Genomic DNA, 24,636 nt, shown 5'->3' with positions numbered 1-24,636 from the left:
AAGTAGTACCTTGGCACTACTTTCAGATGGTAGGGAAAAGACTTAAATCCTACCAGCTCTTTCTTTAGCTCAATAAGTGTAACCCTGAGATTTTTGAATTTTTTTCACTAAGCCAACTAAGCTGAGTAGAATTACTACTACATTTGAAGATATATTTAACAAAGAAATGGCCCTTCATCAATGAATTCAGCCCAAAGGACCCAGATATTCAAAACCTTCTTAAATTAATGAGTGGCAAACTCACTGGATTTTAGGGAACAGTGAAGAAAAGACAACAGCAAGAGACACTTGGTGTCAGGGTTTCAGAACAAGAACAAAAGACAGTATTTACTGTTCCATTACTAGGTTACTGAGCAGTGAAGTTAGTTCAGATTTTTACTTTTTCATTCAGTAACTTCAAGAGGAAGCGATTAAGGAACACTTAAGCAGACCACCAGTATTTTCCTAATGAAAATCAGTTCTCATAGCTCGGTTTGGCAGAGACCAGAGAAAACCAACAGCTTCCAAGTCACAACATGCAATTAATTTTTAAGCCAGAAAAGCAGGGCAGAGTGTGCTCTACTTCAGAAAGTAGAAATTATTATGAATACAATCCTCCTAGCTGTCAGCATAAGCCATCAGACAGCCCAACACAACCCACAGGTCAGCCTTCTACCGACTTTTATTTATGACCAGCAGAATTTTGCCAACTTAAATGGAGATTTCAAAGAGTAATTTAAACATAACATCAAATCACTTGAATGCAAGCAAAAAGCATTTATTTATATTATTGCTCTTTTTTTGGGTCAGACTGGAAAAATTTCCAGGAAACAAAACAACTGTGAATGACGTGTTTTTCCTGAACCCTCCCTTACATTTGGGAGACAGAAAGGGAAAGAACAACATTTATACTTCCTGCACATTATATTGCTAAATGGTAGTCAGAGGATAAAAAAAGAAATACACACTTGTTGTGTGGCACAGAAGAACATGTCTGAAGTTCTCAGCTGATTTTATCAGCACAGTACAGCAGGTAACAGTAACAGAATTCCAAGTGGGACAAAAAAATACTGATCTGGCATTCTGCTTCTTGAATCAATTTCTTCATTTTTTTTTACTCCAAAAAAGTGAAGTATGCCAGAAAGACTCTCTTCTCCCAGTCTGTCTGAAATCAGACATGTAACTTAAGAGAAGGAAAAACCTGCTGCTCTATTTTAGACAGTTATTTTAGCTTTGAAAAAATACCATTCTTTTTAAGACAAATCAGAGCACATATATAAATTAAGCATTTAGAAAAGCTCATCAGGAAAGGCAACCTATGTTGGCTACATAAGACAATTAAGTCTCTATTTTAGACAGCCAGCAGCTCTGAAAATAAGCTGTCTGTATGTTTTCCTTATTTAATGGCTTCAAGAGTATTTTTATGTACACACATATATTGTAGAAACCAGACCCACAATTAAAAATCAAACCACACTGGTTTTGCTGGTAAGCTTCTGGGCCCTTGTTTTTCCATAAAAAAGTCCACCAGTTGTATAAATCAAAAGAAGCCTTTACAGAATATTTCCAGGAGCACTTAAAATCTCCAGACAAATCCTTATCTGACTTCTTATTCTGGCTACACGGTACAGATCCACTCCAGAGCACACACGAAGCACTGACACGGTCTGAGATGCTGCTCAAGGACTCTGCAGTCACTGTGAGTACCTGTTAAGACACACAGCTAATGTGCACCTGCCCAGTGACCATGGGCTGAAACTCCTGGGGGTTTCACTACTGCTGGTTCCTCAGTTGGGTCTGTCAGCCTTGGGTACATAGCAGATGAAAACTCCAACTCCTCACTGACTTACTATCACTAAATTTCTTTTAAGAAAAGCAAGCTCACAAACATGAAGCTCTAAAAACCAACACACCCATAAATTCAGGGCTTTTTAGCAGAAAGAAACAAATACATTTTTTTCTACCGCTTTGACAAGAGAAATATTCTATCATGCTGGGTTCTTCCAAATAAACCTAGGTCATAATTTTGCCATGATGCTGCTATACTGTGTGGACATGATGCCTGAAATTAATTTCTCTTTCTTTCTGACATAAAGTACCAGGGAAACAACAAAGGCTTATATGGAGAGGTTCTTCACTGTTCCCTAAAATCCAGTTTAGCAGAATTCTGTGCACGTGCTGTTATGGACTTCAAGTGCAAAAGTATGATCACAGAAGTCACAGCACTTGCAACCTGCTCGCATCAAAAAGTTCAGTTAAAACTAAGAAGATTCACAAAGTGATATTGTATGTTCCTGATTACATTCATGAGAGTCAAGTTTCTATGGCTTTAACTTCCTTACTGTTTCCTGAAACCAGAAATCTTACACTATAGTACTTCTGTGGTTCTAAAGGACTCACTGGCCTTTCAAAAGGCTAAATAAGGTAAAGAGTCCATTTTTCTCACAGTTTTAGTCCTACAGGCTAAAGGTAGCCTGTAGGATACCTACCAGGCATGAGGTATCATTTTGCATTACTATACAATATACCCTATTACATCAGAAAAAAAATTAAAATCTTCAATTATGTTAACTTCAAGACACAGCAAAGCTTCAGTAACAGCTCAGAGCTACACCCTGACAGAGGCATGCTAAATCCAAAATCTTCCCATTACACAGGACAGTGAGAGAGGGGCAGCTTGGAGCACACAACAGCCCAGAGTGAGCAGTTACTGTGCATTTGCCAAGGTGCAGGTGGAGAGCTGCAACTGCTTGTTCCATCCACTCCATCCTGCAGGAACAGAACAGAACGAGAACAGAACGAGGCAGTGGATGTCGGGCACATCCACTGCCCCACAGGTGCCTGCACTGGGAATTGCTCAGCACAGACCCTGAACATCAGGTCAGCAGCTGTATACAGGAGTTTCTTCATAGGGGGGGCAGCTTCTTTTCTGCCTTTTCCTGTATTGTCCCTCACCTGTCCCTGCATCATACATCCTGCTGGGATAAATGACAATGGAATTCAAAAACGTGTGACTGTTTTTGTCATAAACACTCAGGAAGCTGAAAGGTGTCAATTTCCACAGAAATGTCTTGGTTTGCTACATAAAAGCTAAATCCACAGCAATTAAAATGTTCTCCCAGCATAACACAGTAGGCTTGTCACAGTGATTAAAGATGCTTGTTTAAAAACTGAGCAACAAAACTGACCAGGGTTTGGTGTGTAGGTTTTTGTTTGGTGAATACATGGTAACAGACTAGTCAGAAAAATCTAATTGAGCTCCAACTGGACTAAATTATAATGTCACTAAAAGGCTTTCCAGCAGATGGCAAAGTTTAGATAATGAACAAAAATGAACTGCTCAATTAAACTTAGAACCACACAGCTTGAGCAACATTAGCCACTCAAATCTCTAGGAACATAGAAAGAAATCTCTAGAATTCTTTACATCTCCGGCACATCTCTCAATATTGACCTAAGAACATTATTTCACTCCAAAACAGATACTGAAGTCAAGACAAAAATCTTTGAGGCCACATAATAGCTGAGTTCAACTCTCATTTAAACAATTCACAAAATATTGCTCCCCCTCTAAAGCTGCATTCAAGCCGTAATTTTACAAAAGAACAAATTAATGAGGTATTTTAATTTATTATGAACTTTGAAAAGACTTCATCTTAAGTACATACAGAAAAACATTTCTAAATGTGTCAGCAATATAGTTATATATAAATACATGAAGATAATTTAAACATTTACATCTCCAAATGCCTGCAGCTTGTAAAAAAGAGGGTCTTTTTTAATTATGCTGCTGAGATTCTAGAACAAAAGAGTACTTCATTTTCTCAACATTTCTTCTCTCACCAGAAACACTGTATTTTTATATCAAAATATGATAGTTGAATTTTTATTGCTCAGTTTCAGTACTGTTCGCCACAAACACTGAAACTGTTTTTCGATCAGGACTTTGAAATCACAGTGATGGAAAATTAAATATACATAATCAGGTTAAATATAAGGAAAGCAATAGGTATAGTAGATTATGCAGTAAATCAGTTTAGAAGGACAAATATTGCAGAATCACAGAATAGCTCTGGAAGAGACCCTAAAGATCATTTCATTCCAACCCCCTGCTGTGGGCAGGGACACCTTCCAGCAGACCAGGTTGCTCAATCATATTTGCTTATGTGAGGTGTTGCAGTAAATGGTTCACAGAAAAAGATTAAGACAAGAAAATATGCTGAAATATGAAGGTATTAGCAAATACAGTCTGAAAAATAAAAGGTGACAGGATACAGTCTTCAAATTCTTCAGCAAACACAAAAACAGAGAACAACCCAAGGTCCACACTGCCTTACAGACTGGAATACGAACACTCAAAATACAGAACACAGATTAATATCCTGGCTTGTTTCCCAAATGTGTTCCATCAGTATCACAACTCAACTTGGATTATGTTCAAACCAACTGGTTTTTAGCTAAACACAATCTCTTACACATCTTGCAAGTACATCTGCAGAGAGTTGCAGATCTGAGTGCTGACAGTGTAGAGGATGATAAATGAGCTCATAGCATCTTACTAATTCTGTGTTTTTATAAATACAGTAAAAGACAGGCACAAGATGAGTCCCTTGTGGCACATCACATGTAACAAGACCTCAGGGAAAGAAATGGTCCCTCCTTACATCATGAGACTTTTGGTTTCTAGGCACTTGCTCCTGCTATCATGAAACTATTCTAGAATGCAGCTATCAGGATTGCTGCATCAACACAATTTAATTCCTATTTAAGGCAACAAAAAGGCTTTTTTCTGTTCATTTTGTACATGTGCAGGTTTTTATTTCATATATGAATCTCATTAGCAAATCAAGGTATGATCAAGCATGAATAGAGTATGTTTTAGTTACATAAACACATTTTATATATCTGGAAGGTTTGCTTCCTGAATTTCCTTCCCTCTACCTTCCACACACAAAGAAGTTGTCTGTAAGCCATCTTCTTATTCTCCTTTTAGCAACTCTGCCACTTCTCTCTCGCTCATGCGAGCGGGTCACGATTTCATCCTTTTATTCCTTCCAGATTCCTGTCACAATTCTGTCTACTTGGGGCGGCATGTTCTGTACCACCTGCAACCTATTCAGCTTACAGAACTGCCTGGATGGGGCACTCACAAACCACTCTTATCTAAGGTCAAGATACCCAAGCAACAGAATGTTTGCAAGCTCAGCTAAACAGTACATTCAGTTCCAAGTCTGACAGCTGTCACTCGGTATGTTTTTCACTCTAAACCAGGTTTTGAGTAGCAAATAAAAATAGGTGAAGTAGAATGAAAAGGAAGTTCTGAAATGAAGAAAAGGCAAAAGGTCCAGGTTAGGCTACATCTGTCCGTAGCCTCAAACTTAACTCAAGTATTCAAGGAATGCATTTAAATCAACAGCATTATATACATTTGAAAAGTCTGCTTATGAATTAGATATTTTAAATCACATCTTCTTAGAAAAACTACAGGCCAAATTCTTCTGCCTTTGAAGATAGTAGAGTTTTGCCATTCACTGCAGTAAAGCCTAAACCAGGAAAGGACTGTTCTGTCCATGTGTCTATTCAGCTTTTAACTACCACAAACATTTTGCATTGCCACATATGTTTAACTATGGGACTTGTACCAAGACCAACTGAAGCCCAGCTATTCAATGGTAAATGAGGATACAGTGGGGACACACAAAAAATTGGTTTAGTCATAACTGTACCATTAGAGATACAATTCAACACATCTATCTAAAGTGGGTAATATTTAAATGGAAATAGATTATCACCTTTTTAAAAAGCAACTTATGAAATGTTTCAACTCCTGAATGTCAGGAATGCTTTAGTCAAACACAGACTTGTGAAATTATATGTAACAGCTCTTGGAAATTCATATTTTTGGGAAAAAAAAAAACAAAAACACATGCATTGTAGACTTCCACAAACCTGAAGAGGGTTTTCTGAGCAACAAACCAGAAAGTCACCCTTTTCAGTGACTGAAAAAGCTGAGCACACAAAGAGGGCTGGCCCTGGCAAACGAGGCTGCATGCGGTGCAGAGACCTACACAGACAAAGCACAGCTGCTGCTCTTTGCAATGAGGGATTAGCAGTCTAGGTCAAAGGAAAAAAGCCTCTCTGTAGCTAAGTGAGCAAACCGCAGAATGCATCCTCAGCACAGATGAGAAAGGGCCAGCTAACCAGCTTGCAAATCGTGCAGAAGTTTCTGGAACAGAAACAAAACCAGCATCAATTTCTTGACAGAGCATGTAAAATATTTCTGGTGAAAAGCAGTGATGCCCTGCTGTAGAACTGAGGTTACAATGACCTCTCAATTACTTTAAAATTACATTTCTCCTTTTCCTTCTTTGTGTTCACTTATATAACAAGCATTTTTTCTTCATGGCCAAACGAACACATTACATGTGGGGCTTTAACAACAATACCTGGAAGTAACTGGCCTAGAGATAACACAAGCAGCTCTTTTAACTCTAATTAAACAAGAACTGAAGCTGTTAAATGCATATACATATGGACACAGAACTTTTTTTTTTCCATACAGACATATCTCTTTCAACGTTTGAACAATTGAGTCATATTATATTTTGGCTTTACATGGATGCTTCAGTTAAATGGGATGTAAGGCAGTATTTGAAGAAAATACTTGCTTAACCTTTTATTACATACTATATATATTTTAATTCTACAGCATTCACTTTAGCAACATTAAATGAAAGAAATTAAGAGTCTCTTGAAGTAAGAAATACTGTTTGACTGTACCAATGTGAATGCCTTTCTAATCTGGCTTTTATTTATCAATAAAGCACTGAGAACGTTACTCACAATTAAGCTGGTATCTAATGTAGCAAATTAATTGCATGTTACAAGAACCTTGACACCTATTTCAGTTTGTAGTATTACAGAAGTCATAAAATTACTTGAACTAGAAGTAACAGAAAGTTGTACTGTTCAAAAAAAACCCAGGAGCTTTTCTTCTTTTCCCCTGTAAAATCAAAACTAAGAGAATTCCAATGAACTGAAAAATACAGTAAAAATAAAAAGTCACCTTTCCTTGCTGCTAAAAGTTTGCAATACCTGATTTCATATACAGACTTAAACCACAACTGTTAGTAATTGCCAGGATCACAAAGGGCTCTTTCACTGAAGCTGGGGTTGCAGCTTCTGACAGATGAGAAGTTCCCAGGAGCTGTGCCCAGGCTCAGCAAAGCACTTCTTAACACCTGCACCAGTTCCTCAAGTTCTTGTGGGAGTTATTTATATACTGTACTTCTCCAACCTGAGAGACTGCTTGCCTGACAACTGACCCTTTAATGCAAGTAATCTGCACTAAGAAATAAAGATTATACCATAGCACTGGAACAGGGAACCTAAATTTAAGCATGTGAGCTGACACTTTGTAGCCTACGTATTATATTTACGACACAGGCACATGTCACCATTCCCCCACAGAAAATATCCTTGCTTGAAGAACTGAGTGTTACCAGTCCTACAGAAATTCGTACTGATGGCCAAAAAAAGCTCTTCTCCACCATGATCAAAAGCTATTCTCCACATGTAAATTGCAACTGTATTTAGAAAAGTTTTAATTAAAAGTCTTGAAAACTCAAAAGTAGGAATCTTTGAGATTAGAAATATTTTTTGGTTATACAACAAATATTCCTAAATAATGGTTTATTTACATACTTTCACAGCACTGGATGCTTTGTGAACTGCATCAACACACAGTTATTTACAGAGCTAAAAAAAATAATCAAAGTACATTCAGTTTGTTTCTAAAATAAAGGCTATCACAAATATACACTCATTTAGAGTGTATATAGCACTCCATACATTTTTCTAAGGAGTACAGTTGAAAATTGCAGAATCTGAAAAGTGCACGTGCAATTCAATGAAAAGAGACAAACCTGGAATGCTTCTGTTCCTAATATGACATTTTAAAATTAATGTTAGAAAGGAAAAACCTGGTTATTTTCAGGTAAGTATATATACCCCCTACAATGAACTGTAAAACTCCAGTCACTTGTAAACGATGAAATTCAAGAAATCTTTCAAGACTTTACTGTGTGTTGTTTCTCCCTCCCCACTCTGAGGTCACTTGCTCACAAATACACATGATATAAGTTGAAATAGTGCAGAGTGATTGGGCCTCTAAGACTTTAGGACTACCTCAGAAATGTGCTTAACTTCAGATGTCTTCAGACATTCTTCAGCATTTATATGGCTGCCTGTGTTCCAGCAGTGGATAGGCTATTTCTTCTTCTTCCAAGAGCTTTTCCACCATCTTAACTGCACAGCTCTTGTAAAGGACATAACTTCTTTCTTCCTGGTGTCAACAGGAACAAATTTTAGAAACAGGTATCTGTCAGTACTATTAAAAAATTCCAGAAAACACTGCTACAGTTTACAAGAGCATTCTAACTCTGATTACTCTGATCTATGGAAAATGGTAAAAAACTATTTCAAAAGCTTCAACACCTTTGTGTTAAAGTGAACAAGGATAACAAGGGTTTTGGAGCCCAGTTTCCCACACCCAGTTTGTGTTATTTCTTCTTTATAGTCTTAAAAGGAAGCATCAGAAAACACCTAAATGGAGGAGGTGCTGACAGACTGAAAACTTTAATAGAGACTCCTTTCCCACGGTGCCTCCCACACAAAGCTGCAGAGTTTAAAGATTTTAACAGCTTGTAAGCATGAGACAATTCTTTTTCCTGTGACCTTGCCTAATCTCTGCTAACTGGTATTAAACATCAGATTTCAGTAAAAAACAGTTCCTTGAGCCGAAGTGCACTTCTACTGGGCAAGCTATGTAAAATAGCACAGCTGCACCTCAATTCCCAGAGTCTTACTTAGGATGTCTCATATTTAGTACATTTAAGTAGTGGCCAGTTTGTGCAGTGAGATGTTTCACTACCCTCAGAAGAAAGTTGTGGAAAACATCCCTTGCTCTATATTAAAAATTAACACCTGCTAAGCTGAGAACAACCAGAGAGAAAAACTCACCCAGAAGCAGGTAATTTCTATGCCAACTTTTTCCATTATGTCCTGTTTCCAAATAGACAAATCCTTTCTTTACAATGTTAGTGCTCTGAGACACACTCCACCTTTGCCTCTGTTGTGAGCACAGTCCTATCTTGTATTCTGCAGCACTGGCCCATAGCTCAGCATATTTTTGCAGCACTTCAGCAATCAGTAAGTCACCAACAGTCTCAAAAGAAAGCAAATGTTATTATAAAAGATTTTTAGACAATTTTTGGATAGTGTTCTCCTTAGGATTATCATATAAAGAGATTAAAAAGTTGACTAAAACCCATGAAATACCAACAACTACCTGTACTAGTAAAGGAAAAGTAAGTTATGGCAATATAGAGCTTTGCTAGGAAAGCCAGGTGGCCAGTTCCCCTACCTCCACCCCCCCTCCCAAACATTTCTGTCAAGTTAACATCCAAAGACAAATATCTGACTTAGAACCAAACTCATGTTTCAACTCAACTAGAACTCTGTCTTTGAACTTACAGGGCATGCATCATTTTGTTCACATAATAGCAGACTGTGTGGGAAGAACATGAAAAGCAAGATCATCATGGGTAAGACTGGAGTCACAAATGACATGGCTCCTTCCTGAAACCCATCTGCAAAGTCTGAGTAACTGCTGGATAGCACCAGTTCAATCAAATTCCAGCAACATCTGATTTATTCCAAATACCACAAGTTACATTAACTAATGAAAGTTATCTTGCTTGACCATGTCTTTTTCTAAGCATGCATTTTATAAAAGTACATTTTTGAAACTCCCAATTTTTAATGCATGTCTATTAAATAAGATGATGAAATAAGTATTTCAAAATGGCTATTTCCTTAGTTACACCAAATTCTACTGCTGAGACCTTAAACTTATGACAGTAAGTTTAAGTCTCAGTAAAACCCCCTCTAAACTTCATTGAGCCATTTTATACATATACAGCAATTTTGTAGCAAATTTTAATTATAAAATTTATTTTTCCTTGATTTTCAGATACCTTTCATAAACAGTGAACTCCAAGAGTAAGTTCACTCTACAAAACACAGTAATGCATTCTCCTGTGCCAAAGCATTCATATTCTATAATTCAGTTTTCCCAGCAAAACAGTAAAATGGTTATCAATATTTGATAATCCTGGTTCTACTGAAAAAGCTTTGGAGGTCATCATTATGCTCTCCTCCTTTCATAAAGATAATAATCTAAGGACTGTCCTTCCATTTGTGGCATTTTCCTTTGCTTTCTTTCAAGCAGTGTTGCTAAGGAAACAGACTTATCTACCATTAGGTCCAAGGGTCTAGCAAGGTTTTTCTCATAATAACAGAATAATAGAGCAACAATTATAAAACCAGTTTTTTGTTTTGTTTGGTTTTGATTGTTTTTAAATAAAGAAAAAAATTAAGGCAGAATCACTACATTCTCAACACATGCAATATGCAAAAAACATGTATTCCCTAGGGCATGCTCCTTTCTTCTAAACAAGACTTTCCTTCCTAACAAAATAAGGAGAAGCATTTAACCCATCATTAAAACAAAAATTTGGGGTTTTTTTCACTTACAGAGCCAGTATGGTATTTAGCTTTACCCTTCGAGAGAAGGCAGCAAACAGCTCTGTTAAACAACAGTTCCCTGAAGTAACAACCTGGCACTGTGTGCACAAAATCATTACAGACCTATTTACTGAACTGACTCACACAGAGTAACTAAGTCTGGCTCAATAAATTCAGATTTATATACTTCATTTGGACTTTCTGTTATCGTGGGTTTACACCACAAACTGCTTTACTAATAAACATATATTCCACTAGAACAGATCTTAGGATTTACCCAAATTAAAGTGCTTGTTATTTGTAAAGTCAGTGTCTACAAGCACACTCAAAGCAACTAGCTTTTATTGGCTTGGATAAAATTTAGAAATATGAACAGCTCCAAGTTTCAGTAAAATCTCATCTATATACAAATGATATGGCAGGCAAATCCATGAGCCAGTACAAAATGTCTATATGTTAAAATAATTTTGTCTCAGTTGCAACAGAGGTAATGAGTAAATACTTCAAGATCACAGTGCTAATACCTTAATTTTATATTTTAACAAAAGCATTTTTGAAAACAAAAAGAAGTTCTAAGATCCAACATTATTAATACCTCTGGAGGGCAAGACCATCATAAATATATACATATCTATATACATCTTCTAATTTATAAAGTGAAGTTGAACACTGAACTGCCTTAATATACTTCAGCCCAGTTCTGACTCAGAACACATATATGCTATAGATTATATGCTACATACGAATATACATGTGTATGCAATAAATGTGTTCAGTACTTGTGTATTTCCAAATGTCTTTCAAACACAGCTTTGGCTCAGACATCTCTTTCTTTTGCTAAGGAGTTCTAGTGGTATGAAATTGCTACAAAGTGATGAGAATATACCCCTCACCTCTGCTGCTGCCTGGCAGGTAAGCAGAACCTGCCTTATACTGGGCCCTGGATGATGCCCATGTCACAGCAACATTATCAACCACCTACCCAAGGGGGCCCAAATTAGCAGAACAGCAGTCCTGCAACCTCTTCAGCATTCTTGAACTCTCCTTAGGCCAGGGAGCTTCCATCTTTGGTCTGTGGGAAAAGCACTCAGTACACCCTCTTAAGTGTCATTTTGGCTCCCTCCCTTCCACTTCCTACCTCCCCAGGAATGTAGGATGCTCTGAAATCACTCCTACAGAACCTTGTAATGCAGTAAGGAAATATATGATAGTGTAACAGAGTTGCTTATGCTGGAGATGTTTAGCCTGGAGAAGAAGAGTCTCAGGGGAGATGTTACTGCTCTCCACCTGCAAGGAGGCTGTAGCAGGTGGGGTCAGCCTCTTCTCCCGAACAGCAAGTGACAGGACAAGAAAAAATGGCCTCAAGTTGCACCAGGCATCATTTAGACTGGCTGTTAGAAAACATTTTTTCACCAAAAGGGTTGTCAAATATTGAAACAGGCTGCCCAAACAAGTGGTGGAGTTCCCAGCCCTAAGGGGATGTAGAAACCATGTAGATGTGGCACTCGGAGACATGTTGGAGTGGTGGGCTTGGTAGTGCTGAGTTAATGGTTGGACTTGATGACCTTAAAGGTGTTTTCCAATGTAAACAATTCTATGATTCAATGTGACAGATGAGTATCTGAGGAGTCTCAGCTGACAGCATGTAGGGCACTTTTGTTATTAAAACCTAGTCGATTTTATAGGTTGAACCCTCCCTAAAATTTTTAGCCTTCATGACTGCAACTTGCTGTTAAGTGGGAGGTAGGAGTTACTCATTCCAGAGGGTTACTGTCACTGGCTTCTCACATGCTCTGTGGTACACAGTGGTTGTCTGTTCACTCAACTGGCCACAGAACCTTGTTAGTACACATGGCCCTAAGCACCTCTTCTCACTTGGAGATCTGTGCCCTCTACCTCAGTAAGGCAGCCTTGAGAGCTCAGAGGAGACCAGCAGGCACCAGCTTTTCACAGACACATACAAATGGAAAGGAAGCTCCCTGACTTTAAAAACCATATTAAACATAGAAGAACAGCATAACCCTGGTGAGGTCAGGCTGTCATGAACCTACACTGCTCTCTGCAGAGTTTAATTACAAGTGTGATAATGTAAGCTTCATCTCACAATTATCAGGCATTTTTCCACTGATGGCCACCAGACAGTGTATTAGCAGAATTTTAAAAAGCCAACTTTCAGAAGTGTTATACTATAATCAAAGCCAAAAGCAAGACAGCCTGCAAAGTATTATCAGTGGGCAACACAGAATCAACAATATGCTCTGAAACATTATAGGAAATGTTATTTGCACAAATTAATTCAACCTATGACTTCTGTCAATAATGAAGGCCACAACAACTGTCAAAAATATGTAATTCCCCCAACTCTGCAGTTCAAAAAAATTGCAGTCAGATGAATGAGTAATGCTTTGCCCTGGATCAATGGTAATGACTACCTACACCCACAGCAACACTGCTTGATGGTAAAGGTTTTGGGAAGTTATGGGACTGATTACAGGGTTAGAGTAGTAAACTCAACTGAATACACAAAGGAAGTTGTCCTGTCTTACAAAAACTTGTCACTAGTCTTTAGCAAGTATTGCCAGCATCAATCTTAATGTGATTAGTTCTTAAATACTTTTCAATTTCACCCCTTAAATCAGCTTGCTGTACTGCTGTCTTACAGTTGGATGGTAAAATTTGGAACAGGAAGAAAGGGTTAGTGTTTTTGACAGAGAGAGCAGGCAGTATTGCAGCAACAAGGACTGACTCTTGAAATTGCTGACAAGGACAGAGCAGTACTTGATGCCAGCAGTAGCCAAATCCTCATATGGAATGTACACCCAAATTCAGTTATGAAAAAGTCAGGTTGTAAGTTTCATTTCCTTCCATCTCGTGCTTCTCATCCCAAGCTTCTCTTTGTTTTCTTTTCTTGATCAGCCACATCTAAGCTGAGTGTCTGACAGCAGTCTTATTTCCCTCAGGTGGAATGGTAAGTAGAACACACAACAAAAAAACTGTCTACATCATACAGTCAGTAGAGACAGGTCTATTAGCTAAAGGAAGGTGGGTTAAACCCAGTTTTCAGCCATTATGTTAATACACTTAAGCCTCGGACTCTTCCAGTTTTTCTTGACTACTTTCTTCTGGGACAGCAGACTCTGCTGTGTAACATCTCCCTTCACCTGCCTGTTCTCTACTATCTCCCTCCCCAGATACATATTCTAGCCTTGATGGGCTAAACCAACACAAAGTTAAAATTTTATGCACCTATACTTTTTACATCCAACAGGCATAAAATATTACTTCAAATTCTATGAAATAGATTAAAAACTGAAACAAAGAACTGAAACCATTTTGTTTAGTATCTCAAGTGTATAAAAGCAGGAGTTTAAAACTTCAGTGCCAAAACCTAAGTCTTACTGCTGTACAGAATACGTGAAAAAGTAATTTATCAACCTGTTATGAAATTCTGTGGTAACCTGCTTCCAAGTTCAGAGTATTTTCCTGAAGGAGCTGTAAAACATAAGGTATTTTTCATAATCTGGACTGGTTTATTTTTATGCATTCAGGTGGGATAGTCAATTTAACACATTCAGTCTAAAGGACTATTTTAGCCATGGTAAAATTTCTTCATTCTAAAATGTAACATTCGACATTGTAGAACATTTGGACATGGTTTACCTCCTAGCAAAATGAAACACAAATCACCAAATCTGAATCTCTCTCTCTCCATAAAGTTCTGTAGAAGACTTTAATAATACACATCCTGTGTTTCACTGATATAACTGCAGAGAAAATTGAATTTAGCACGTAGATTTTATAAGGAATGCAGTAATAGCTTTTTTAACTATGGGTATTCTCATCCCTCCTCAGAACTTAGGCAGATGCATCCAATTAACGATGAATCATTCCACATAAATTTCCTGTTTAGAACATACTGGCAATATCAGCACAACAACCTACAGAGCTCAAAATGGTCACAGATCACCACCATTTTTGGTTCCAGACCCAAAAAAGTGTAGGGTGGGAGTGTCCCAAGAAAGAAATTGTTCACTCCACATTCCTAGATGAACTATCATTATGCTGCTTCAAAGTAACTACACTACTGTATGCAGATAGAGAGGTGTATCCTACACATATGGATATGACATACAGCCAGAGATCACTAGAAATAACAAGATTTATTTACTGTGATCATAAGCACTATTCAGCATATTTGCAATACAATCATGTGTGAAGGAATTTGTGGATATTTTGATTTCTAAGCACCAGGGAATTTAAAAACAGCTGTTCTTTTGTACCATTTTACTGACTGGAAGCTGGGCCACAATTACACAGAAAGTGCTGAAAAGAATAAGAATGAATTAAACAAACAGCCTGGTTCTGTTTATCCATGCTATATCTTCAAAATAACTGAAGAAAAGTGCCTCCTGGTGTCAAAGGAAAATAAAGTCAGCAGTCATCTGACTGCATTGTCAACTGAAAGTTTTGGTCAAATTCCACTTTCTGCAGTAGAGCCCATTCTCATTCTACCTACTTTGTTAATAAATTCTGCCTTTCCTGAATAAGTTTTTCCCTTTCAGGAATTGTCATGTCTTCTGCAGCAGCCTATTGCCCACATACTGCTGGAGTAAGCTGTAATGTCCTAGTTTCTAATCCTTCCTAGGGAGGCCTGTCAAGCTCCAAACTCTCAAAGCCCATGGACATTTCAATGGTGCTTCTTTTATTCTTTAAATGCTCTCCTCTGGATGCCTCACAGTTGAAAAGACTGACCATGAGAAGGAAACTAATCACAGGTAACCCTCTTTTTCATTTTTTATATAGTGACTGATAGAAGGGAACAAGTTTTTTTGTACATTTTCATATGAACTCTACATTTCAGTGATCATACTTGAAGTTTGGTTATTTAAAAAAAAAATAAGCAACCTGGAAACATTTTAGGTACCATAAGCATAAAAAAAGATTTACCATAAAAGGTAACAAAGTCCAATATGCACTAAATGTTATATTTTATTTTAAAGCAACTTATGTGCTTCTGAAGATTTTTTTTAAATAGGTTGGTATGTAGCTCCACTTTCCTCATCTTGAAAATTACTGGTCTCTCCTCTAAATAGCCTACTATAAACTTCCACAGCATGTGACCATCCTGTAAATACTGCACTGAAATTATTTCAGTTCCTTTTAATTTTCATCACTTTTCATGTATTTTCATGTATTCAGCTTCCACAGTTAGAATGCAGTGACAGGAATCATATAATCAGTTTTAAAGGTATTTAAGAGCACAGCCCTGTCTGATTTGAGAGAATGGAAAAATCTACAAGGAACAAAAACTATTTTCTTGAGCTATTGCCTTATTCCTAGCCTCAGGGGGAAATTTTCTGTACAAGCTCATTGTTCTTGATCAGGCACTGTAAAGCATACACCTAAATGAAACACTCTCCAGTACAGGGGAAAAGTTGTTTTTCATTCACTTTGGCTCACTAATGGTTAATATTTTAAACCTTTTAACTCTCAACAAAGAAATTGCTTTGAATTTTATTAAAAGGTTATTTTCACTGACCATTTTGAATGGTTTTAAAGGACACAAGCAGAAACATTCCAGAGTGCATAATAAATAAATTGAACACAATAAAGGTAAACTAGGTCTGTCAGAAATTTGTAAGGGCTCCAGGAGATGAGCAGTTATCTTCTTCAAGCTCAGCAGAGAAGCATGAAATGAACTTCAGGTTGTAACTAGCTAGGGAGACATGTAAGAAAGAACATCTCCCATTCTAATATTATTTAATGCCAAGATGGACAAGGCATTTTAACAGCAAAGAGGAAGATCCTGTAATGGACAAAAGCCTCAAATCTGAAGTGATCTGGAAGCACTAATTATTTTAAGTAATGACAATTTTAGAGGTCTATACGTGCCAGAATACAGCTTCTACTTTAAAGCACAATAAATCTATTGTAACTGAAAGGAACAAAACTCCATTGATTCTTTAGAGAATAAACTTAGGAAAACTCTTAGAAAAACAAGTAGAAAGCTTGCTACTAGCTCTAGTGATAAACTTATTAGTTTTCACTCTATGCAAAGGAAATGGAACAATATTAAGGTGAATGAATTTAGGTGTAGATCAAAACATGAAGATTATGCTGCCAGGGAGTGAAGGATTATCATCACTTACCTCCCTCATCCAGAAGCTTCCCACTCAGGGGCTGGGATGTATCTGAAGAGTAACATGTAATGGAAATTTGTAGCATTAAATTAACTGCAGCTGATTGGAAGCACCTGATGGAGAAGAGGTGAGAATACCTGCTGTTTTAGACGTGTGAATAGGATAATCCCCAAATCTGACTTTCTGGTCTTCTGGCCTGACATTAACTACTAAGTTTAAAATCTGTCTGAACACTGGAAAAATACTGTAATAATCAGTTACAATAAGCTACTGGAGAGTAGTTTACAGACCAATAAAATGAGAACAAGCTCAACTTATGGTTTTTAACTGCAAGCATGGCCTCATGACACCAGTAGTCAAATATCCAGACAATACTCTCAGCATCAAAAGGAGACACAGGTTTTCATTGACCCATACAGTGACACAGCCAAAAAACCCAAAACAAACCAAAGCACACTTATCTCCTCAACAGACTAGTTAAATATGTAAGTCAAGGCTACAGAAAACAAATTCTTACCTAGTAAGTGTGTACTCCCTGAGTCCTGAATGCAGGTTCATGGCAGAAAAAGTACCTATGCATCCACGTAATCGTTTATCTCGACCAATCTTCCACGTTACAAACAGTGGGCTGTGGTAGGGAGGAAAAGAGAGATGTGATCACAGGAGCAATTTTGACAGTTGGTGTGAAATTTCAGGAACAGAGCCCTTCCATTTCAGGCAACAGGGGGCAAATCTCTAAAATGACTGTATCTGAACAGGACATGGCAGTGAGAAATGTCCTTTGTAATTCTTTTGACCGTTCTAGAAACATTGTTCATGTGATATAATAGAAAATAAGATTACTGGAATAGTTTAAGGACAGAACGAAACTGCTTGGCAACAGATCCACTATGCTCAGTGTACCTTACTGTTACCCATTAACCTTCTCCCGTGAATGGGAAAAGCCTCACCTTAGAGATCTGTATATAAGGAACCCTTTATGGAAGAGAAAAATACCCGTGCCACACTAGCCATCCATCCTCCTGAGCACAAATACTTTGGTCCTAATACTGCTGGCTAGAAACAGAAATCCTTAGAAGACAACAAAATTTAGGAACACCCTCTAAACTTAAAAGAACTACCAGAGGAAAGGATATTTTCTCCACAAATCCCAAGTTCGCATTTAAAAATATCAAAAATTACCAGAAGCAGAGCAAAATCTCTAATTTGAACACACGACCATGATAGTTACAAAGACATACTAATAACAAAACAATTCATACACTAAATTAATCAGAAAGAGGAGAACCATACAGCTCTTGGGAACCAAACCTTTCCTTGCAGTTCTAGAGAACTGCATTAATCAATACACAAACAAGAGAAAACTGCACTAACTTGGATTTCTCAAGGGAGTGCACATGGCATCTGAATACCAATCCTAACAAAGATTTCTAATAGTGAGATGAACATGGATGTTTAGAGAAGAAAAGCATGTAAAGTTTACTCTTTTTCTAGAGAGATGACAAATCAAAGTGCATTACATGGAGAAGAGTGCACTGTATTCTATGAGATCAGTCACTGCACAGACGGGTGTAACTGTACTGGGGCTCCATACATAGGGATGGGTGCACTTTGGGACTCTAAAGGAATAGCTCTTATCCTTTTTCTCCTTCCACATCATTAGCTTTGTCTGGTGTGGCACAAGATACTTGTCCTGTGATGGCAGAAAATGATATGCCTCAGTCTGCAGCACTAACACAGCAGCATTCAGTCCACTCCTAACTTGCTAAAACCTGTTATCACCTGCTGGTACAGCAACTTCCTCCTTACATGATTCAGCTGGACAAGTTCCCTTCTTTCAGTGACAATGAATAAAAGAGGAAGCTGAAGTCATAGTTTTCTTTTGGATTTCCTTTTATTTCTTTTTTACTGCCACCCCCCTCCCTTTTTAAAAAGTTGTTTAGTAAGTACTGAAAAGCATAAAGCCAGCAGGGCCCATTACCAAACATTTAATAAAATGTGGGTTATTGCACTATTTTCCATTCAGCTCAAAAACTGGCATTTTACTGGATTTTCAAGAAAGGTATCCCAGTCACCCTTAATCATACCAACAAAATAATTAGTTTGTAATTAGATTGAGGCACTGAAACCAGTCGCTCCCCTTGAACAGAAAAAAGCATGAGTACGACTCAAAATGGACTTCAGGATTATTATTCTCTTGACCTTTATCTTTGGATTATAAGATTTATTAGCTCTAATATACTTAGTGGAGGGCTGTAATTCAGGGAAATATACATATTTACCTTCCTGTCAAAACTGAATTCCTTCTAAGGTGCATCATTACTGCTACCTTAAAAGGACAAGAAAGACCAGGGAACTCCACTGAATAACAAATAGTACTGAAACATTTGCATACACTTTGAAGGTCCTTGTCAACGAGTACCAAGACAAAATGTAAAAGTTATATACGTATATAACTGTATATTTGTACTACTGGTAGTAGGAGTATAAACATACTGTTCCAACTGAGTTGGGTAAATGAACCACTACTGGTAGCCATTATTACCATACAACACAAAGGCTGACTAAATATGTTTTTCCAACCTTTCAACTTCTGTACTGCTCCCCAGGAGCCACCAAAGGTACGAGGATGTCTACACAGGAAATCTAAGCCTGCTGAACAGAACTACCCAATTACCATCACAGATGTCTTCAAAGTGCAATACAGACCACAGGTTCAGAACAGTCAGTGACCCAAGAGGATTCTAACTCTTAAAATTCATGAAATAAGGCTGAAAGAGACCTTCAGCGCTCCTGCTATTGTAAGGAATAATTATATAATTCTGTTCATAAATGATCCACATTCTCCTGTCAGAAGTAGAAATAATAGAGACAAAATCCCCAAAATGAAAAATCTGAAGCTTGCTTCAAAACCTTGCTGAAGTTCAGAACCTCTGGAAACATTCCAATTTCCTGCCAAAATGTTTTCCCAGCCAGCTTGTACCTATCTATTCTTGTGCCAACATTGTCCTTTAGTTTAAATAGTTCTTTCCCTTCCTGGTTATTATTCCCCAAAGTATTTATAGAAATAATTCACATGCGTCTTCAGACTTTACTTTGCTGAGCTGAGTGGAATGTGCTCATTCAGTTTCATCTCAAAGGGATCTTTCCATTCTGACCATCACATCTCTTCTCTACACTTTTCCAGTTTATATTTGCCTTCTTGAACATCCATGTTTGGAACTGCAGACAGAATTACAGAGGAAGGTCTTGCACCTGAATCAATGCTTCCATCTCTGAACTAGGAACACTGACTGCTACTTTTTAGTACTAACTCTTAGAGCCTAACACTAAATCTTCAGAGAGCATTCCTAGTCTTACACTAAGACCACAGAAAACCTGCTCACAGAAGCTAGACAAGCTATGAAGAGAAAAGAGTATTTTTCTTACTAGTGATGTTATTTTGCTTTTTCTTGGCATCCCTGGCTTCAGCTGCCAGCATATCTTCCTAAAGCCTGCAATTCTTTCCTTGTGTTCTAAAGCCAATAACCCACAAATAAACTTGCTATCTGACATAACTGCAAATTTAAAGCTGAAGTGCCAAACTCCACAGATATTGATGTCAAAAGCAGCTAAGTAAATTGGTTCATTTTCAACTTGAAAAAAAAAATTCATATGCTACCTGTTTTTCTTAAAATAAAAACAAGAGTTTTTTGAGCAACACATTGTTAGACCTAAAAAATCTTTAGTAAGAAGCAGGAATGATGGCAGATGCTTGGATTCTTTGTTATCCAATGACGTACAGCAAGGATATCCATGGCATCCTAGAGTTCAGTCTTCTTTTTGCCCAAGGAAGTTTGAAGCCACATAACCCACAAGAATCAAAGAGCATACTGGGTGGCGTGATCTCACCTTTCTGTCTGGTTCCCTCTTGATGTAGTCAGAAAGCTGCAGATGTTGTTGTTTGTTAGTTTGAAAAAAAAAAAAATCACAAAACCAGACTTTGTACTTCCATGGGAAGTGCTCTAATAATCAGCCTTAAGCAGTTCTCTTACTCAGTTAAGGATTAAGCATAAAAGCAAAACAGCTCCAAGCTTGGGAGTAAGCGATCCTGAACCACCAGACTCGGAAATTTATTTGTTCAGCTTCTCATTGTGGTGCCAGGAACTTCTAACATGCTGCTGACAGTTAACAGGAGTTTCGCAGAGCGCCACGAAGTATCAGTAGCTGAAAGATGGTGGAAGATGTTTCAAACTATGAAGGAACAGAAGAAAAGACCAAATCCGGACCCTTTGAAGCCCCTGTAAACATGACAATCAATCTTCTTTCATAACATTCTACATTTTGATTGCTTTGTTTGAGAGCCAGACACTGAAAAAGTATTTCTATCCAAAACTATTTACAGGTGCCACAGCAAATTCACAAGTAACATGAAGACTATAAACTCACCATCCAGACATTGCATAAATTACTATTTATCAGAAAGTCTTGCCCAGCTCTAATCTAAATAGCAGGAACTGTTTCAGATATTTGCTATGAGGTTGTCAGGCACTACCCCATGAAAACCAGCTGATCACGTATATTGCTTTTTCCTTTCAGTTGCAAAACTGAATTAAAGAGACTGCTGCAACACAGTGAGTTTGACCTGGTATTGCTTCCTTATATACAACTGCAGTCATCAAAAGGGGTATACATACACATTCTGTCTCCTTGTCAGATTCTAAAACACATCCAACACCCTGAACACTGACCTTAAAGGCAAGCCAGAAAATGTGTGGCTGAAGCCCAGGTGCTTGGGTCACCCAATCAGTGCTGCCCATGTCAGACTCCTGCTCCTATTATACCCTTCTCATTAATGAAAAAACTAGGACAGCCCTACACTTTACAACTCCTGGAGAACTGGAACAATCCCCATGGAGGCCACAATGTATAAACCTATCTAAACACTGAAAACAAGTATCAGAATATTCTCTGATACATCAATGCTTAAAATGCTTTAAAATGCTTAAAAAGTGTGCTTAGGGCACTGGTAATGCTTCACAGCCAAAATCACCTAAACCATTTACTCACCTGTTGCTATATGTTACTGAAAATATTTAGACTGAACGCAGGAGTCTGCAAGCTATTTTAGCAATCAGTCAGCTACCACAGTTAAGAGTCATCGTGCCAGTAACTTGCACTGACATCATGCAGAATGTACTGTTAAAAATATCTTCTTTTAATATAAAGCAGCACTAGATACAAGCTGCCTCTTATTTACCAAAAAAAGTGAAGGGCTCCTTTAAGTTTGGGTGTGGGAGAGAAAGCAAGAACCATGAACAAATTGGTCTTGTCCTGGTACCACCAGTATAAAAAGTTTCTTTTCCTTGTTGTGGATATGGAGAAAAAGAAAGGAGGGGAAGGTGAGAAGAACAGGGCAAAGAAAGAGTAACAGATAAAGAATATTTATTTACTTTTATAAAAGATGAGTGAGAAATGTCTGTTTCATTTGAAGACTTCCAAGTAATAAAAAACTCTGAGGACTTTGAAGTGAAAAGGATTAAACGTGATGGACTGGGAAGTAAAATGATATTTATATAGACATTTTAATTACAGTTATTTAACCACTACCTTTTATAACCACAGAAGGTAAGAAAACCTCTACAGCCCTCATGTTACTTGACACCCAGAGCTGTAGGATCTGACACTTTGAAAAGCTGCACACTCATCCCTTTGTAAGAGCAGAGTGCTTCCAGTTCAGCTCTGAGGATCTCCAAGCTCTCACACTCCCAGGAAACACTCAGAACACCCAAAGTGGCACTGCCAGCATTTTCCTTTTTGTTTCACACAAGTGAATGAGCTATTGCTCCCCATTTCCAGAAATTTTTGGATTTATATTTTTTCACATGAAGCTTACTGTGTCTTATTTGTGATCATGCTACCCTTTCTAATAACAATAAACCTTCACATAATACTGTTTCCAACTAGAAGCATCTGGAGGAAAAGGAATTTGAGTCTGTCACTGGAACAGATGCTATGACCCCTCCTGTACAGGTGCAGTGCCAGGCCTGTCTGGAAGCACAGAGAGCAGCCTCCCTCCTGTAACTGATGCACTCAACTCCAGCACTGTCCAGGCTGGGGCATTTCCAGCTGTCACAATTTCATGAGCTAACTCTCATTACTCAGTATCAGAGAATACAGCTCAGGAGTGAAGGAAGGCAGCACAGCTCCCCCAGTACCTTTATCAAGGGCACCGGCACAGACCTATTGGAAGTACCTGGTGTGTGATGAAAGGGGAAACTTTGTGATGAAAGGTGGATAAAACTACAGAGCTGGTCAACAACCACAAAAAATCTGCTGTCTTTCTCAAACAGTCATCATCATACAAGCACACAATGTAGGGTGAGGACATTTTAGCTCACCAGATATATTCCAGAAAAAGTCTGCTAAAACACAAGAAAGTCAAGACAGGAGTTTATGAATCTCACAGGAGAATAAGAGAATAGCAGCAGCCTTCCATCCACATGTATAAAGACATAATTTGGTAAATGTAGACAATTAATACATACAGTTTTCCAGAAGCCAAGAGAAGCAACAAAAGGAAGAAGTCAGTAGCTTCTCACAGGAGCCCAAAGCTCCTTCCTCAAAGGAAAAAGGCTCAAGTGCATAAAGACTGACAATCACAGCAATATGTCCACTAAGAAAAACTGGAGAAGACAGAAAAACAGCAAAGCACAAGAAGAGGCACAACTAAGACAATCAATTTGCAACTTATGAATATAAATGAGTGTAAAGGGAATCCCTACTATCCTCATAAAATCATTTCCGAGAAGAAAGAGAAATACAGGGAAATTGTTTGCCAGCTACTTAACTCAGAGACTATGGGGAACATCTGGCAACAGAAGATGCTAAGAAACACACACTGTAAGATATTCGATTAAAGGAAGTCCTAATGGTAAGAAACATAAATGTTAGTATTGACTGTCTTGGAGGATGTATGCCTGCCATCACCAGTGTATCCTCAAAGGCCTTCAAAAACTGGCCACTGTCAGGAATGCTGTAAATATATTTGATTCCATCCTTTAACAAGAGAGAAGATCAAATAGCCTCCTGATGTTCACTGCAGACCCCTTTTCTGATTTTGTATGATGTAAGGTAAGAGAACAAAGTGACAATTCACACATGAAACTTGTGAATGTAAAACTTGTAAAACTGTGTGAGAGAACTGTCATTACAAATTCCATAGTAAAAAAAAATCTGAAAACCCCCCATTCATATTATACTTCTGTATGTTTCCTTCTATGTAGCACTACTGCAGAATTGAGTAGAGAAAGAGATATGCAATATTAACCATATTTTAAGGATCAGAAAGCATCATTTATTGCTTCAAGGAACAGAAGATTGAGTAGCTTTCTTGAGGTTCAAAGTGCTCTTCAACTTTTTCTGAATCCAGAATAGAAAGTCCAAAAAACATACTAAAGTGAAAATTTATAGTAGCCCATATATTATGTTTTTCCTGTTCTGAAAGTCAATACAAAGAGACTTTTGGGCTAGCTGCAAACAAAAAGTTGGGGTTTTTTTCACTACAGTGCCACTTAACAGCTAGTGTCAAAATATGTGTTAACAGCACAATTTGCTTGACTAGTTTTACACAATCAAAAAAAGAATTAGCTACTGAGTAAAGTCTCAAACCCATTCCCCTGCCTGTGTCGAATCACATATACATAAGAAACCTCAACTTTCTAGGACAATGACATCATCCAGCAAAATCCACAAAGACTGGAGCACATCAAGCATGGAATTCCCCAAACAGAAGGAAATTGATTCCATGATAACATTTTTCTTTCCATGTGGGAAACATGCTGAGCTTCTTAAAACCAGTCTGTATTGCACTACTCCTTCAACACATTTAGTCAATGAAGAAGGTTCATTACTGCCAATGCATGGTGATCCAAAGACAATCACAACCTAC

At 37.8% G+C, this 24,636-nt stretch overlaps 1 protein-coding gene across 2 annotated transcripts in view; it reads right to left on the bottom strand.

Moving 5' to 3' along the window:
- AMMECR1 (AMMECR nuclear protein 1) overlaps positions 1-24,636 on the bottom strand; it is a 98,041-nt gene that overhangs the window by 22,825 nt on the left and 50,580 nt on the right. For both annotated transcript variants that reach the window (XM_053989925.1, XM_053989926.1), the window contains one exon: positions 17,224-17,334. In XM_053989925.1, the coding sequence (XP_053845900.1) occupies positions 17,224-17,334 (111 nt within the window). The remainder of the gene's footprint in view (positions 1-17,223; positions 17,335-24,636) is intronic.

This window comes from Vidua macroura, chromosome 14 (genome assembly GCF_024509145.1).
Source record: "Vidua macroura isolate BioBank_ID:100142 chromosome 14, ASM2450914v1, whole genome shotgun sequence".
In the NCBI taxonomy this organism is placed as follows: domain Eukaryota; kingdom Metazoa; phylum Chordata; class Aves; order Passeriformes; family Viduidae; genus Vidua; species Vidua macroura.
The sequence above is the reverse complement of the archived record's forward strand: the minus strand, read 5'-3'. Positions and strand labels throughout refer to the sequence as shown.